This window comes from Panthera onca, chromosome C1, assembly GCF_046562875.1.
Source record: "Panthera onca isolate mPanOnc1 chromosome C1, mPanOnc1 haplotype 2, whole genome shotgun sequence".
Taxonomy (NCBI): Eukaryota; Metazoa; Chordata; class Mammalia; order Carnivora; family Felidae; genus Panthera; species Panthera onca.
In genome coordinates this window covers 185,356,067-185,372,308 of record NC_138346.1, presented here as the reverse complement: position 1 = coordinate 185,372,308, position 16,242 = coordinate 185,356,067, and the positions used below count along the sequence as shown (strand labels likewise).

Genomic DNA, 16,242 nt, shown 5'->3' with positions numbered 1-16,242 from the left:
AGGAGTGGGATTAGATATAGTATATATAGACAAATATTCTTTCTTAAAAAATATAATTTATTGTCAAATTGGTTTTCATACAACACCCAGTGCTCATCCCGACAAGTGCCCTCCTCAAAGCCCATCACCCACTTTCCCCTCTCCCCCACCCCATCAACCCTCAGTTTGTTTTCAGTATTTAAGAGTCTCTTATGGTTTGCCTCTCTCTCTCTGTAACTTTTTTCCCCTCTTCCCCCCGCCCACATCCCCGCCATGGTCTTCTGTTAAGTTTCTCAAGATCCACATATGAGTGAAAACATATGGTATGTGTCTTTTTCTGATTGACTTATTTCACTTAGCATAATACCCTCCAGTTCCATCCACATTGCTGCAAATGGCCAGATTTCATTCTTTCTCATTGCCAAGTAGTATTCCATTGCATATATAAACCACATCTTCTTTATCCATTCTTCAGTTGATGGACATTTAGGCTCTTTCCATAATTTGGCTATTGTTGAAAGTGCTGCTGTAAACATTGGGGTACATGTGCCTCTATGCATCAGCACTCCTGTATCCTGCTATTGCTGGGTCATAGGGTAGTTCTATTTTTAAATTTTTGAGGAATCTCCATGCTGTTTTCCAGAGCAGCTGCACCAGTTTTCATTCCCACCAACAGTGCAAGAGAGTTCCCATTTCTCCACATCCTCACCAGGATCTATAGTCTCCCGATTTGTTCATTTTAGCCACTCTCACCGACGTGAGGTGGTATCTCAGTGTGGTTTTGATTTATGGACAAATATTCTTAGAAATTATGCTGCACAGAGGAGCAAAAAGTATTAGGAGGAGCTGATGGTAGAAGTGGGGACAAGAGAAACTTTAAGTACACTGAAAGAATGATCCAGAACAGAGAGGGAAAATTATGATATAGGAGAGAAGGGGCAGTGTTTCTGGAGTGATATTCTTGAGTAAATGAAAGGAAATGGAATTATTGAAAATAACAATAAACAACAATACTAAAGAAATCTGAACTGAAATTATTAATTTGAAAGTCAACAATACACAGTATTTTGTCATAGGGATGTATGAGATTACCTAAGGAAATTGTATTGAGTAAGTAAGATCCTACTGTTGCGTAGAGAGGTCTACCCAACTTGAAAAATTATATAACGCAACAGTTGTCAAAGCTGTCTGGTACTACATTACTAATGGAAGAAAAGAAAGCAGAACTTAATAGAAATTCAAGACATAGACTTAAACCCTTATAAAAGTTGAAGTCTCCCTTAAACTATAAATTCAGTGGGGCCAAGAATTATATTCATCTTAGCTTGTTCAACAGAAATAAGGCCTGGCATGTAGTAGGCACTCTTTTAATATTTGCTGAATGAATGAATTAAGGAACAAATAAAGGTAACATAGTAAAATACAAAGAGCATGAGCTCTGGAGATATTCACCAGACTAACATGTATTCAACCATCAGATTAGCTCAATTGTTATTTCCTCAGAGGGCCCTACTCAGCACAATACCTAAAACAAGAAAAAGTCAAATTTGCATTTTTTTTTAGTTTATTTATTTATTTTGAGAGAGAAGATTTGAGCAGGGGAGAGGCAGAGAGAGGGAGAGAGAGAGAATCCCAAGCAGGCTCCACACTGTCAGTGGAGAGCCCAATGTGGGGCTCAAACTCACGAACCATGAGATCATGGCCTGAGCCAAAATCAAGAGTCGGATGCTCAACTGACTGGGCCACCCAGGCGTCCCAATAAATCTGCACTTGTGATAAATTTCCAGGTAATGTTGCTGCTGCTCTAGGTCAGTTCTTCTCAACTATCTGAGACTTAAAATAATTTTTTTAATTGCATAGGCTGATATTTTTGTAAAATACAATGAAACAACTTGAAAAACAACCACTGTGGAAAACAGAATGGAGGTTCCTCAAAAAATAAAAAATAGAACTACCACATAATCCAGTAATTCCACTTCTAGGTATTTATCTAAAGAAAATAGCAACACTAATATGAAAAGATATAGGTACCCCCATGTTCACTGTAGTGTTATTTATAATAGCCAAGACATGGAAACAACCTAAATATCCACCAACAACAGATGAATGGAAAAAGAAGATGTAGTACGTATATATTATGGAATATTATTCAACTGTACTTTATTTAATTAAATTAAATTAATTTTTTGACAGAAAGAGAGAGTGAGAGCTTGCAAGCACAAGTGGAGGAGGGACAGAGGGAGAGGGAAAGAGAGAATATTAAACAAGCTCTATGCCCAGCACTGAGCCCAAACCATGAAATCAAGACCTTGGCAGAAATCAAGAGTTGGATGTTTAACCAACTGAGCCACCTAGGCATCCCCAGTCATACTTTAAAAAGAATGAAATCTTGCCATTTGCAACAACATGGATGGACCTTGAGGGCATTCTGCTAAGTAAAATAAAACAAAGAGAGACCAATACCATGTGATCTTATGGATATGTGGAACCTTTAAAAACAAACTGAAAGCCAGCCAAAAAACTGAGCTCATAGATAGAACAGATTGGTAGTTGCCAGAGGCAGGGGATGGGCAAAATCAGTGAATCAAAAGGCATAAATTTCCTGAGGCGCCTGGGTGCCTCAGTTGGTTAAGTGTCCACTTTGGCTCAGGTCATGATCTTGTGGTTCATGGGTTCGAGCCCCGAATCAGGCTCTGCACTGACAGCTTAGACCCTGGAACCTGCTTCAGATCCTGTGTCTTCCTCTCTCTCTGCCCCTCCCCTGCTCATACTCCCTGTCTCTCTCTTGAAAATAAATAAGCCATAAAAAAAAAGGCATAAATTTCCAGTTATAAGATAAATCTGAGGAGATATAATGTATAGCATGTGACTCTAAGTGAGTAGATCTTAAAAGTTCTCATCACAAGGAAACAAATTTTGTAACTATGTATGGAGATGAATGGAGACTGTGATGATCATTTTGAAATATATACAAATATTAAAACATTACCTTGTACATCTGAAATTAACATAATGTGGTATGTCAATCATACCTTAGTAAAAAAAAAAAAGGAAAAACTGGAAGAAAATGAAATAAGACAGACATGTAAAATTTCTTACAATTAGATTCACAGACATAATATTACTTTGCCAAAATATTATAAATGTTTTTTTTGAGAAATTGCTGTCAGTTTCTTTACTTATCACTTTATAGACCAATAACAGTTTGCCAACTGGCTCATGTCTGAGGACCACACTTGGAATAACCCTGCTCCTGATGATCTCCAAATTTCTTTCTGCTCTGAGCAGTCAAGAATGTTTTTTGTTTTGTTTTGTTTTGTTTTAAGATGACAACCTTTTTATGTTTGTTATATAATTTCTTTTGCTTTAAGATTTTATTTATTTATTTAATTTTTTAGTCATATCTTTTTAATTTTTATTAAAAACATTTTTTTAATCTTTATTTATTTTTGAGAGAGAAAGACAGTGAAAGTGGAGGAAGAACAGAGGGAGAGGGAGACCCAGAATCTGAAGCAGCCTCTAGGCTCTAAGCTGTCATACAGAGCCTGACATGGGGCTCGAATTCACGGACCGCGAGATTATGACCTGAGCCAAAGTTGGAGGCTTAACCCAATGAGCCACCCAGGAGCCCCAGAAATCCTCTTTTTTTTAAAACCTCTTGTATTTCCCAACATCTTTAGTTATATCATTATTTCACATTGCCACAGATTATAACATTAATTTTATACCCTGAAATTATAATGCTTATTTTAGTCTCAAGCTGCCATTTGTTTATAATGATGGAGCATCTGTGAGTTTAAGATGCTTTGGAAGTTGCAGGCTTCCTCACTTTCCTTAACCAACTTTTCATACACACACACACACACACACACACACACACACACACACATTTATATATTTATATATACACATACATATTGCAACAACTTCAAATTTATACGTGACCCTCAATCAATGAGGGAGGGCTACATGACTCAGTATCTGCAGGGAATCATATTTAGAGAAGTACATAGTTCAGCAGTCAAAAGTAACTTCAAAATGATGCAAGTCCTTTACAGGCATTGCTTGGGAACTGAGAAGAGGATTTGTAGCAATACTCATTACAGCTCCTCTTCCTCTCTTACCCACTTCCCTCACCACAAAACAAATACTCCCAGCCACCCACACAGTTTTCTTTTCTTCTCTTTGCTTCCTTACCTCCTGTCTTCTACCCTCCTCCCTTTCCTCCCTTCTTATAGCTCTTTCTTAAGTAGATCAACTTAGCCCCTTGAACTAAATTCTAATTCTTTTATCCCTTAAATTATTATTTCTCATTCTCCTTATCCTGCATTCCCAAAGTCCAAAGAAGCAATCTGGCATCCATAAAACTCTCAGGGGAAGACTTGGGGGTGGGAGTGAAGATTGTGAGCATTTGCTTGCTGGTTATTTTCATTCTTTTTGTTTTTTAAAATATTTTTTAATGTTTATTTTTGAGAGAGAGAAACAGAGCATGAGCTGGGGAGGGGCAGAGAGACAGAGACACAGAATCGGAAGCAGGCTCCAGGCTCTGAGCTGTCAGCACAGAGCCTGACGCGGGGCTTGAACCCACGAACTGTGAGATCATGATCTGAGTTGAAGTCGGACGCCCAACCGAATGAGTGACCCAGGTGCCCCAGTAATTTTTATTCTGTCACATGTATATCTGGCTGAGAGTGTTCCCTGAACTTTAGACCTATTTATCCATCTGGTATATCTCATAGATGCTGCAAAATCAACATGTTCCAAAGTTGTACTTCTTTATAACATCCAGTAAGTGCATTTGTTCAATGTTTCCCTTCCATGCAACATGAAGCAAATACTTGTTGAGTGTATAAATAAATGAGTGAACAAAATTATAAACTTGCTCTTCCTTCAGTATTCTCTAGGACAATGAAAGACATCACCATCCACCTGATTATTTAAAGTAGAGTCTTGAGGGGCGCCTGGGTGGCGCAGTCGGTTAAGCGTCCGACTTCAGCCAGGTCACGATCTCGCGGTCTGTGAGTTCAAGCCCCGCGTCAGGCTCTGGGCTGGTGGCTTGGAGCCTGTTTCCGATTCTGTGTCTCCCTCTCTTTCTGCCCCTCCCCCGTTCATGCTCTGTCTCTCTCTGTCCCAAAAATAAATAAAAAGCGTTGAAAAAAAAAATTTAAAGTAGAATCTTGAAAATCATCCCTGACTTATCCCATTTTCTTTTTTCCCCTTTCTGGCTACTCCTCAAGTCCTGTGATTCTACATCTTTAATACTTCTTCAGACTCTTCTTCAGTCCCTTCCTCTCTAGCTCCACTACTATAAAACTCTGATCACTTTTGTTTATTCTTTTCTAATAGACTTCTATGTGGTTTTTGGTCTCCACTTTTATTCCCCTCCAGTATATCTGTCCAAGACATGTTACTCATAACTCCAGATAAGTCTGTCATTCCTCTTTATGGAAAATTATACTTCCCATACTTCTGTTGAGGGTTAGCCCTAGGCAGTCATATTCTGTACCACAAGACACCATCTTCCCAATTCGTAGACATTGCTGATTGGACCACGGAGGTACCCCTGACTAATAATGTGTAGGTTATCCAGTAGCTATAAAGTAACTCGACAGGTAAAGTTTGGCCAGTTAGTTTCCCAACCTTAGGCAAATGAATTAGAAAGTAGGGAATGGATCAGACATTAGAAGCAGGAAGTGATTATTTTAAAATTGCATAGAGAGGTCAGTTAGTAGAGGTCATGATCAACACAAAATTTTGGCTAAGTAGAAAATATTGGTAGGCAGAAGTGATGATATAAAGAAATAATAGGATAAATAAACTGATTGATTCTGGAAGGAAAAGCAAAAGCCACATGAATTAAAGCAGTGCTCAACAGGGAAACTTAGTTAAGATAATGACAAAGCATAGAATAAAATGCCCTAAACTACTACTGAAGGTCCTGGAAAAATGCTTCCAGTTCCAAATTCCCTGGTGTCAGCTATACTTTTATTCTTGCATTTCCATAAGACTCCTGTCTTTCTTATTGCCAAGTCTATCCTAATATATTTAATATGGCTTCAATTTACATCTGTAGCTGGTATGCTGCTTAAGATTACATTTGTGATGCATCAGCTTTTCTAACACAACAGATAGTAGAAATCACCATATTAAGTGATAACAGTGGAAGTTTGGTTACATATAACACACATACAAATTTACTGAGACAAGGTAGAAGTGTACTTGTCTATCACATAATAGTACAGAAGGCAAGGATGCCAGCTGTGCTCCATGAGTTCATCTTGGAACTTTCTACATTGCTGCATTGTCATCCTAGGATGTCTTCTCACCCCTTCCCTGTGGTCCAAGATAGATTTTACCCTGACCACTTTCTAAGCAACAGGATAAAAGAAGAGAAAAAAGAAGAAAGGGAATACATGTGTTTTCCCTTTAATAGCATAATTCAAAAGTTGCACCCATCTCTTACGCTCACATCTCATTGGTCAGAGCTTAGTCAGATGGCTGAATGAGCCACCAAGAAGGCTGAGGAAATTTGTCTTTATTTTAGGTGGCCATATGTCCAATAATAGAAAAAGGGGAAAATGGATAATAGGGAACAAGATCTGGTTTTGCCATTATTATAATAAAGAATCTTTGAAGCTGACTCTTAGAAGTAACATGGACCCCTCTGAATCACCTGGGAGTCTTTCATGGAAGAGTAGAACATTTTAGTATCACTGAAAGCAGCCTTCTCCAAGAGGATATGTGTAGATTCTCCAGTCCACTAGAAACACTGAGAATATCCTCCCTTAGGAGGATTAGCAAGCAATCCTTCCCTAGGGAAAGGGAGCATTTTGAGTATTTGAGAAGAAAAACTGCTGGTCCCTAGAATGTGGGCTCCTTGGGAAATTTTTCCTGGGACTGCTTATTTTTTTGGCGCTTGATGATGCTATGTATGGGACCTGAGCTTCCTGTGGAAGCTTATAAGTTCCCACAAGTCCTTGTGGGAACTCTGATCTGGGTATCTTTGGCTAAGTTTGGCACTAATGGAATGGAGTTGTCCTCCCTCAAAAAAACATTTGTTGGATTAGGAGGACCTTGTTATGTGGTCTGTATTGGTCAGCTCGGGTTGCCATAACAATATACCATAGACTGGGTGTCTTAATCAACATAAATTTATTTTCTTACAGTTCTAGAGGCTAGAAGTCCAAGATCAGAGTTCCTGCCGATTCAGTTTCTGGTGAGAACTCTCTTTTTCGCTTGTAGATGGCTGCTTTCTCCTTATATAGTTACATGGCCTTCCGTGGTGCGTGCATGCCTGGGGTGAGGTAGAGCAAGCACTCTCTGGTGTCTCTTCTCATGAGGATAATTATCCAATTGGATCAGGGCCACACCCTTATGACTTCATTTAACCTTAATTACTTCCTTAGAGGCCCTGTCTCCAAATATAACTGAACTGAAGGGTTAGAGCTTCCACACATGAATTTGTGTGTGTGTGGGGGGGGATATAAACATTCAGTCCATAATATGGCCCCAGGAAGCAATGAAGCTAATTGACTAATTTAATTCTAGCTAGACTTGACTGTGGCAGTTGGACTGATCTTCCTGGAGTAGGATTTCAAAGATAGTCACAAATTCTTCTTCCCCTCTCTGAATTTACTCCCTCTTGCTATATAACTTTAGTCCCTTCCCACACTGACTTGCTTTGGCAATGACACAATTGCCAACATGACAGTAAGAAAGACCTGAAAAATGCTTTCACATTGAGGCTTGCTGTTTTTTCCTGCTCTTGGGACTCCTATCACTGCTGCCATGTGAAGAAGTTCAAGCTAGCCTGCTAGAGGATGAGAGATATGTGACTTAGTTTCTCCTTTTACCATGGCTGATAGCATGCCAACTGCCAGATGTGTGAGAAAGGCTGTTCTAGATTATCTAGCCACCAGCCAATCCTCAGCTGACTGAAGATACATTTGCAAACCTGGCAGTAACCAGTTAAACTCACGCAGACCGTAAGAGCCACCCAGTTGATCCACACAATTGTCAGCTAAAATCAATTTTTTTTTTGAGGTACAAATTTTGGGGTGGATTGTTATATAACAATAGGTAACCACCATATCTTTTGGAATATAAAAGAACTTTGGAGTTTTTAGATAATTAAAGAGGAGATACTAGACTTCCTGATAATATGACATGAGGGGCCTGTCTGACTAAATAGAAAAGAGAAAAGAGATGTGATCACATTTATACTCTAAGATTATGGAACAGTTTATATTATTTACACATGTAAATACTGGTAGCTTTTAGTTCTAAGCTCTAAGTCAATTTAATCAATAACTCACTGGACATTTTCACTTGGGCATCTCACAGGCACTTAAGAGCAAACACATCTAAAACAATCATAATCACCTTCAAATTTCTACTTTTCCACTGTCCCCTACCTCAGTTGCCCCGCCAGAAGCTTGGAAATGTTCTCATCTTCTTTTTCTCCACCCAGATACAATCAATAGGTCTTATTTCTCTACTTTCTGAGTCTCTCTAAAATGCATCTACTTTCTTCCTTCACCACTATCACTCTGTTAGTATTTGTCATCATCACCTCTCTCCTAGATATTTGTAATATCCTCTTAATTTGCATAGGAGTTGCTAGTGGAATGGGTATGATGTGTATGAGAAAGAGAAGACTTGAGGATCATTCTGAGGTCTTGGCCTGAGAAACTGAAAAAAAATGGTTTGTCATTCATTAAGCTGGGGAACACAGGGGTAAGGGTAGATTTGGGCCAGATTGTATCACATGGTCATCTCTGGCTGACTGTTTGTTTGGCTGTTGTTTTCTATTACTGTCCAATAAATTACCACAAACTTATCAGTTTAAAATAACATACACTTAGGGATGCCTAGGTGGCTCAGTTGGTTAAGCATCTGACTTCGGCCCAGTCATGATTTCACAGTTTATGTGTTCGAGCCCCGCGTTGGGTTCTGTGCTGACAGCTCAGAGCCTGGAGCCTGCTTTGGATTCTGTGTTTCCCTCTCCCTCTGACCCTCCACAACTCTGTCCCTCTCTCTCTTCCTCTCTCAAAAATAAATAAACTTTAAAAAATATATCAAATAACACACACTTAACTCAGTTTTTGTGGATCAGGAGTCTAGGTATGTCTGGGCTGAGTTCTCATCTGGAGACTCAACTAGAGAAGGATCTGTTTCCAAGCTCATTCAGGTTGTTGGTAGAATTAATTTCCTTTGGTTGTAGGATGGAGCACTTTGAAGTTTTTTGTTTGTTTGTTTGTTTTTCTGGGCTCTTTGGCTCTTAACTCCTAGAGGGTATCTGCAAATTCCTGCCACATATTCTTCTCCATAAGCAGTTCAGAATATGTAGCTTGCTCCTTCAAGGGCATTAGGAAAGTGAGAGCGGAGCTGCTAGCAAGACAGATCCTTATATACTTTAAAGTAATCAGGAAAATGATATCTTATCACCTTTGTTATGTGCTATTGGTTATAAGTAAGTCATGGGTCCCACCTACACTCAAGGGGAGGGGATCACACAAAGGCATAAATACTGAGGAGGAGACAGATCATGAGGGCCCCCTTAGAGTCTGTGTGCTGCACTGACTTTCCTAGTCCCCATAGTGAAAGGTGAAAAGTTGGAATGAATTCCTGGTCCCTAAGGACTAGACTCAAGGCTGAGTCAGTGGATTCTCCTGCTCAAGACAGTTAATCTGGAATGGTGATATAATTATGAAAAGATTAGAATCCTTTCACGGAGGTGTGTGGCAGCAGCATAGTACATTGTCTGGTGGTAGTGCAGGAGTGGTGGTGACAGCAATGTCCTGAAATTGTTCCTGGTTTTTTTCAGTTTGTAGAGGCCTCTTGTTTCCTGCCAATTTTATAAGCCTGCTTCTTCAATCTCTGTTCAATTCTGTGAACCCTTCTATCCAGCCTTCCAATAAATTCCCCTTTAGGTGTAGGATGTGGTGTTTGTTTCTGTGGTTTGTACCCAAGAATGTGGCAGATCCTGTACATACAGGTCATATAGACAGCTGGTGTAACTGTAAATAGTTGATACAGCACAGATTAATAGGAGAAGGGGAGGAAGGCAGAGACTAGATTTTGGATGGCCATGTCAACTATAGTAAGTTTACATTTCATCTTGAGGGTCGTGGAAATCCATTTAACTCTTTTTTTTTTTTTTAATTTTTTTTTTTTAACGTTTTATTTTATTTTTGAGACAGAGAGAGACAGAGCATGAATGGGGGAGGGTCAGAGAGAGGGAGACACAGAATTGAAACAGGCTCCGGGCTCTGAGCTGTCAGCACAGGGGCCCGATGCGGGGCTCGAACTCACGGACCGCGAGATCGTGACCTGAGCCGAAGTCGGCGCTCAACCGACTGAGCCACCCAGGCGCCCCTCTTTTTTTTTTTTTTTTTAAGTTTATTTATTGGGGCACCTGGGTGGCTTAGCCGTTTAAGTCTCCGACTTCGGCTCAGGTCATGACCTTGAAGTTTGTGAGTTTGAGCCCTGCACTGGGCTCTGTGGTAACAGCTTGGAGCCTGGAGCCTGCTTCAGATTCTGTGTCTTCCCCTCTTTCTGCCCCTCCCCTGCTCACAATCTGTCTCTCTTTCTCTCTGTCAAATAAACATTAATTTTTTTTTAAAGTTTATTTATTTATTTTGAGAGAGACAGCCAGCGTGAGCCCAGGACGGGGAGAGGAGAGAGGGAATCCCAAGCAGGCTCCATGCTGCCAGCACAGAGTCTGATGCAGGGCTTGAAACTGCAAAGCTGTGAGATCATAACCTGAGCTGAAATCAAGAGTCAGACGCTTAACCTACTGAGCCACCTAGGTGCCCCTCCATTTAACTCTTTTAAACAAAGGAGTAACATCACCTTTAAAAAAAATTTTTTTTTTTTTTTTACATTTATTATTGAGAGGCAGAGAGACAGAGTGTGAGAGGGGGAGGGACAGAGAGAGAAGGAGTCACAGAATCCGAAGCAGGCTCCAGGCTTTGAGCAAGCTGTCAGCACTGAACCTGAGGCAGGGCTTTGAACCCACGAACCATGCTATCATGACCTGAGCCAAAGGCAGACGCTTAACCGACTGAGCCACCCAGGTGCCCTGAGTGACATCATCTTATGTGAAGATTCTTGGAAAGGCTTTTTGGAGGATGCGTTTGAAGAGAAAGGGAGTGGATGTAGGTGAACCAGTTTAGAAAGTTTCCCAGTCAAGTGAGACAAGGTAGGACTTGAGCTAAGGTGGTGTCATTGGGATGGAAATAGGAGACAGACTAGATACACAGAAGCAACAAGGACTTGTTGATTACTTAGATGTGGGGGCAGAAGGGAAAGAGTCTAGGATGACTTCCAAATTTCTGGCTGAGGAAACTGGATGGATGATGGTGAGGAACTGAAACAGGGAATACAGGGGCAGACTGATAATAGGCTGTATGCTTGGTTGTGTGCGTAGGCTCTGGTATCTGACAGACCTTGGTTTGAATCCTGGCTTTGCATTTATGACCTATGTCATATTGAGCATGTTATGCAACTTGAGCCTCAGTTTCCTCAGTTGTAAACTGGAAATAATATAACTTACCTCTTGCTTGTATATGTGTGAATTGAATGCACAGTGTCTGGTATCCAGTAAGTAAGTACTCTATAATGCTGGCTATTACTTCTCAAAGAGGGTTCAGGGAGGAGGCCCAGGAAAAATGGGTGAAGCCTTTAGGAAAGCCTTATGAGAAAGAACTGTGTTCAAGACAAAACAGGAAAAATGCAACATTGTGGCAGACCAGCTAAAGCCAGAAGGAGGAGGCCAGACAGGGCTGAACTTAAGCCACGTTGCTGAGAAGATGAGTCACTGGAAGTGCAGGCAGGGCTGCCCAGGCCACAGCTGGACTGGCTGTGGCCAGGCTAGACTGGGCTATAATATGACTTCATTGTCAGTGGGGAATCATGAGGATTGTTCCAGAAGCTTTTTTGTCCTCCTCTTCCTCCCAGAAGGAATCCATTACTTCTTCCTCTTTTATAGGACTTTCCATACCTTGTCTTACTTTCTGGAAGCAGCAGGAAACAGTAGAAAGGGACAAAAAGCAAGAATCTGAATCCTGTCTAGTTTGGTCACTGATTTGCTGAGTGACCTGATGTATGTCACTTCACCTCGTCCTTATTTGTAACATGAGAATGAGCAAACCTGCATCCAAAGCGCGAAGTGAAGACAGTTGGTGGGTGGTCAATAAAAAGGCATACGTTAGTATTCTATTAATTAATTGCATATTTTGTCTCCTTGTTCCTGTTCCCACTCCCCCTAGATCCTTGAAGACACTAATCAGTTCTAACTCACTTTCAGATCCCTAGCACTTAGCTTGGCCAGGCACACAATTTCATGAATGGATGAATGAAAAGATCAATGAGCGTCCCCAGCCGCAGCAGACGCGCCAAAGGCCCGCCCCCTTCCGCTTTACCCACCAAGCAGGGAGGCCACGGGCGCGTCTCTCGCGACCGTTCGCTGGCGCGTGCGCCGGAGGCCGCGCGCGGCCGGAGGTGGCGGGCGGGTTCCCCGTGCGCGCGCGCGCGAGGTGGGGAGGACAGGGGCGGGGCCGGACCGGAGGCGGGCGCGCCGGCTGGCTGCTGGCTGGGGAGCCGGCGGCGGTGGTGGCGGCGGCTGCGGCGGCGGGTGGCCGGCCAAGCGTGTGCCGGGTGGGAGAAGACGGGCGGCGGCGATGCTGCCGCCTCCCTAAGGAGCCCCGAGGAGGTTGCTGCGCTTGAAGCCCCAGAAAGCGCGGAAGAGCTGCGAGCTGGGTCGGTGGCTTCGGGCGCCTGCCCGGCCATGGTGGCCGCGGGCGGTGGTTGGCGCGGCAGCGCTGCGGCCCGGGGCCGTTCGGGGCCGGGACAGTCGTGGCGCTGACGCCCGAGGGGCCCAGCCACAGATATGAAGCGGAGCCGCTGCCGCGACCGACCGCAGCCGCCACCACCGGCCGCCTGCAGGGAGGATGGGGCTCAGCGGGCGGCGGAGCTGCCCCAACCCCAGCCCTTGCCGTCGCGCCGGCGAGCGCCTCCTGGGAGGCAGCTACTGGAGGAGCGGACCGGGCCCTCGGGCCCCGAGGTGAAGGAGCAGGTAAGGCGGGCCGGCGTCCGGGAGGGAAAGGATGGGGAGCGGGAGCCTGAATGGGAGCGGTGGGGGAGGGGGATCTCAGGCGGGAAGACTTGGGCTAGGGCATTTGAGGGGTGGGGACTGTGTAGTTCTGCCGGATTAAAGGAAGGTCTGGAGCGGCAGAAAACTGGGGAGTGGAAAAATGGAAGTCATGGCCTGGGGTTGAATGGGAGGGAAATGGGGGAATAGGGGTTTGGAAAAATGGTCCTATGAGCGTTTGTAGTCCGGGATTCTGGATGCGAAGAAGGGACGCTGGAATGTGGCCTGGGAGTAAATGAACTGCAAAGAATAGGCTTACTAAAGGATACTGAGGAGTTAGCCAGAAGGGTAAATAGTGCAAAGTAGGGAAAATCAGTATGATAGAGTAAATGTTATCCTATTTCCTAGAGGTTGTCCTGACAGTTATAAAAACAGTTGCCATTCCTAAGCATTCTTTTATTTGGCCATCATTATATAGTGTTGTGGAGTGTGTTCAAATATTCAAGATTCCCTTCGGTAACGATCTATTTCACAAGAAAGCACTTTTTAAAACACCTGCATATGTGCAATTCCAAACCCAGCGCTGTGAACAGAATTTATAGAGAGATAGGCTCTGCCTTCTAGGAGTTTACTACTGAAAACACCTTAATGGGAAAACAGAAAGCAGTGTAAAACTATTCATGGAGTTTCTGAATGGATAGGATGTGTTTGTATAATTTATTAATCAAGCATAGAAATAGGGGATAAAGGTCAGTTTTATGAGGCAGGAGAAGTTGCCACTGGTAGCTGTAGGAGGTGCAGTGAAAGAATATGTGGTCCTTGACCTTGTGCGACTTGCAGAAAAATATTCTGTAGTAGTGAACTCTAGTGACAGCTTTCTCTTTGCACAGCTCTACTTGAGACCCTAGTAAATTCATCCTTGACTCATTCAAGACTTTTATTAGGTCTCCTGCCTCTTTTCCATCAGTTCAATAAGTATGTTACTTAGATATCATTCTTCATTACATAGTTTCATTGATGCACACGCTAGCACTTGGATTTTTTTCTACGTTTTGTTCATCTTTTATTCTGCACCCAGCTCTGAGTAGACTGCACCATCTGCTATCTCTGCCCTTGCTTTCAGGCCACTGAACATTGTCCCTGGATGTAATTTCCCCAGTTTTTTATATTGTTTTTTATATTCTCTCCAGTACCTACTCGAAACTTTTATTGTACTTAAAGCTCTGATCCTTTCCTGATTCAGTTTACTCAGTTCAATTGGCCTTATTGCATGGTTCACAAAAGAGTTCAGGGTTATTTGATTTTCCCTTCTTCTCTATCTCACAATTTTATTTGTTTGTTTGTTTATTTATCTATTTAGTAAGTAAGAAAGCAAGCTCTCTGCCCAACGTTGGACTTTAACTCATGACCCCAAGATTGGGAGTCACATACTCTACCAGCTGAGCAAGCCAGGTGCCCCTCTAGCTCACAATTTCTGTGTTCACTCATCTTTTGCTTCAATTCTAGAGAAAGAAGGTATTCATCCTCCTCTTCAAGGCTTATCCCTGTACTTCTGTCCTTGATTTTATCCTCTCTCATTTAGTGGAGGCCTTTGTTATGTATATTATTTTCTCTTTGTCTTATACCTCAACTAAAAAATGAAACAACAGTTTCCCTGAATTGTGTAACCCACCTAAGCTAATTTGTTTGCATTGCTTTGCTTTACCAGCAACCCTCTTGGGAAATGAGTTTGTATTCACTGTCTTAGCTTCCTCACCTGTACACATTCCTCATATTACAGTTTGGTGTTCTTTTTTTAAAAGTATGTTTATATTTACACCCAACATGAGACTCAGCCCAGGACCATGAGGTCAAGAGTTACATGCTCTTCCAATTGAGCCAGCCAGATACCCCTTATAGTTTGGCTTCTACACTTATACTGTTCCAAAACTGATGTCTTCATGGTCACTAATAACTTTATATGCTTTTTGCTTTGTATGATATTTACTTTTTTATTGAATGTGACTTAAATACAGTGCATAAATTGAAGGTTCATTCAGCCCATGAATTTTTACAGATTGAATACATCCATGTAACCACTGTTCAAATCAAGATGTAGAACATGTCCAATACCCTAGTATGCCCCTTGGTGTTTTCTCCCAGTTATTATGCTTCCCCAAAGGTAACTGCTTTCCCAACCTTCATCGCCATGGATTAGTTTTGCCCCTTCTTGAGCTTTGTATACATGAAATCTCCCGGTTTGTACTCTTCTGACTAGATTTCTTTCATTAAATCATGGCTGTGAGATTCATTTATGTTGTTCCTTGTAGAAATGGTTCTTTTTCATTGTTGTGTAGTTTTCCATTGTGCGAATGTCCACAATGATACTAAAACTTCTTTTTCAAATAACAAAATAATGCATGGCACTTGTGTAAAGTTTTCATTGTGAAAGAATTATGCAGAGAGATATGTAGCAGTCCCAGGGAACTTTAAATTTTTTTTTTTCAACGTTTTTTTTATTTATTTTTGGGACAGAGAGAGACAGAGCATGAACGGGGGAGGGGCAGAGAGAGAGGGAGACACAGAATCGGAAACAGGCTCCAGGCTCCGAGCCATCAGCCCAGAGCCCGACGCGGGGCTCGAACTCACGGACCGCGAGATCGTGACCTGGCTGAAGTCGGACGCTTAACCGACTGCGCCACCCAGGCGCCCAGTCCCAGGGAACTTTAAATGACTAAATTTGATAGTCTTCAGCCCAGTCTTCATTCTCTCTGACTTCTGTGAACTATTTATCACTGTTGCTCAGGTGTTCCTTCTTGATATTTTCATCTCTTGTCATAACGACCACTGCACTCCTTTTTCTCTGACTGCTTCCTGTGTGTCTTTTTTTGTTTTCTTTTCTCATAAATGTTTCTTGAGGATATGTCCTCTGTTCTTAGCTCTCTCATTTATTGTACTCTTGTGTTTTTGCAGGCCTACCCTATTCATGGCAAGTATTTAGGATGTGAAACAAGGGTCTCTGATCTTCTTTTATTCATGGCCTTGTGTCACAGAACCTCCTTGTAGAGTGATCTGAGTTCCCAAGCTTGACCTTTTCCCTTAGCTCTACATTTCCATTTCTTTCTCTGATGTTTCCACTATAGTGTACTCAGCATTTGTGATCTTAACATTGTAATTTTTATAATTTGATA

At 42.1% G+C, this 16,242-nt stretch overlaps 1 protein-coding gene across 3 annotated transcripts in view; it reads left to right on the top strand.

The window, feature by feature from the left end:
* Positions 1–12,526: 12,526 nt before the first annotated feature.
* MAST2 (microtubule associated serine/threonine kinase 2) overlaps positions 12,527–16,242 on the top strand; it is a 220,508-nt gene continuing 216,792 nt past the window's right edge. For 2 of the 3 annotated variants that reach the window (XM_078451969.2, XM_078451968.2), the window contains exon 1: positions 12,528–13,057. In XM_078451969.2, the coding sequence (XP_078308095.2) occupies positions 12,872–13,057 (186 nt within the window). In that variant the 5' untranslated portion in view covers positions 12,528–12,871. Of the gene's footprint in view, positions 13,058–16,242 lie in introns of all 3 variants that reach the window. The other variant, XM_078451967.2, reaches the window with a different exon arrangement.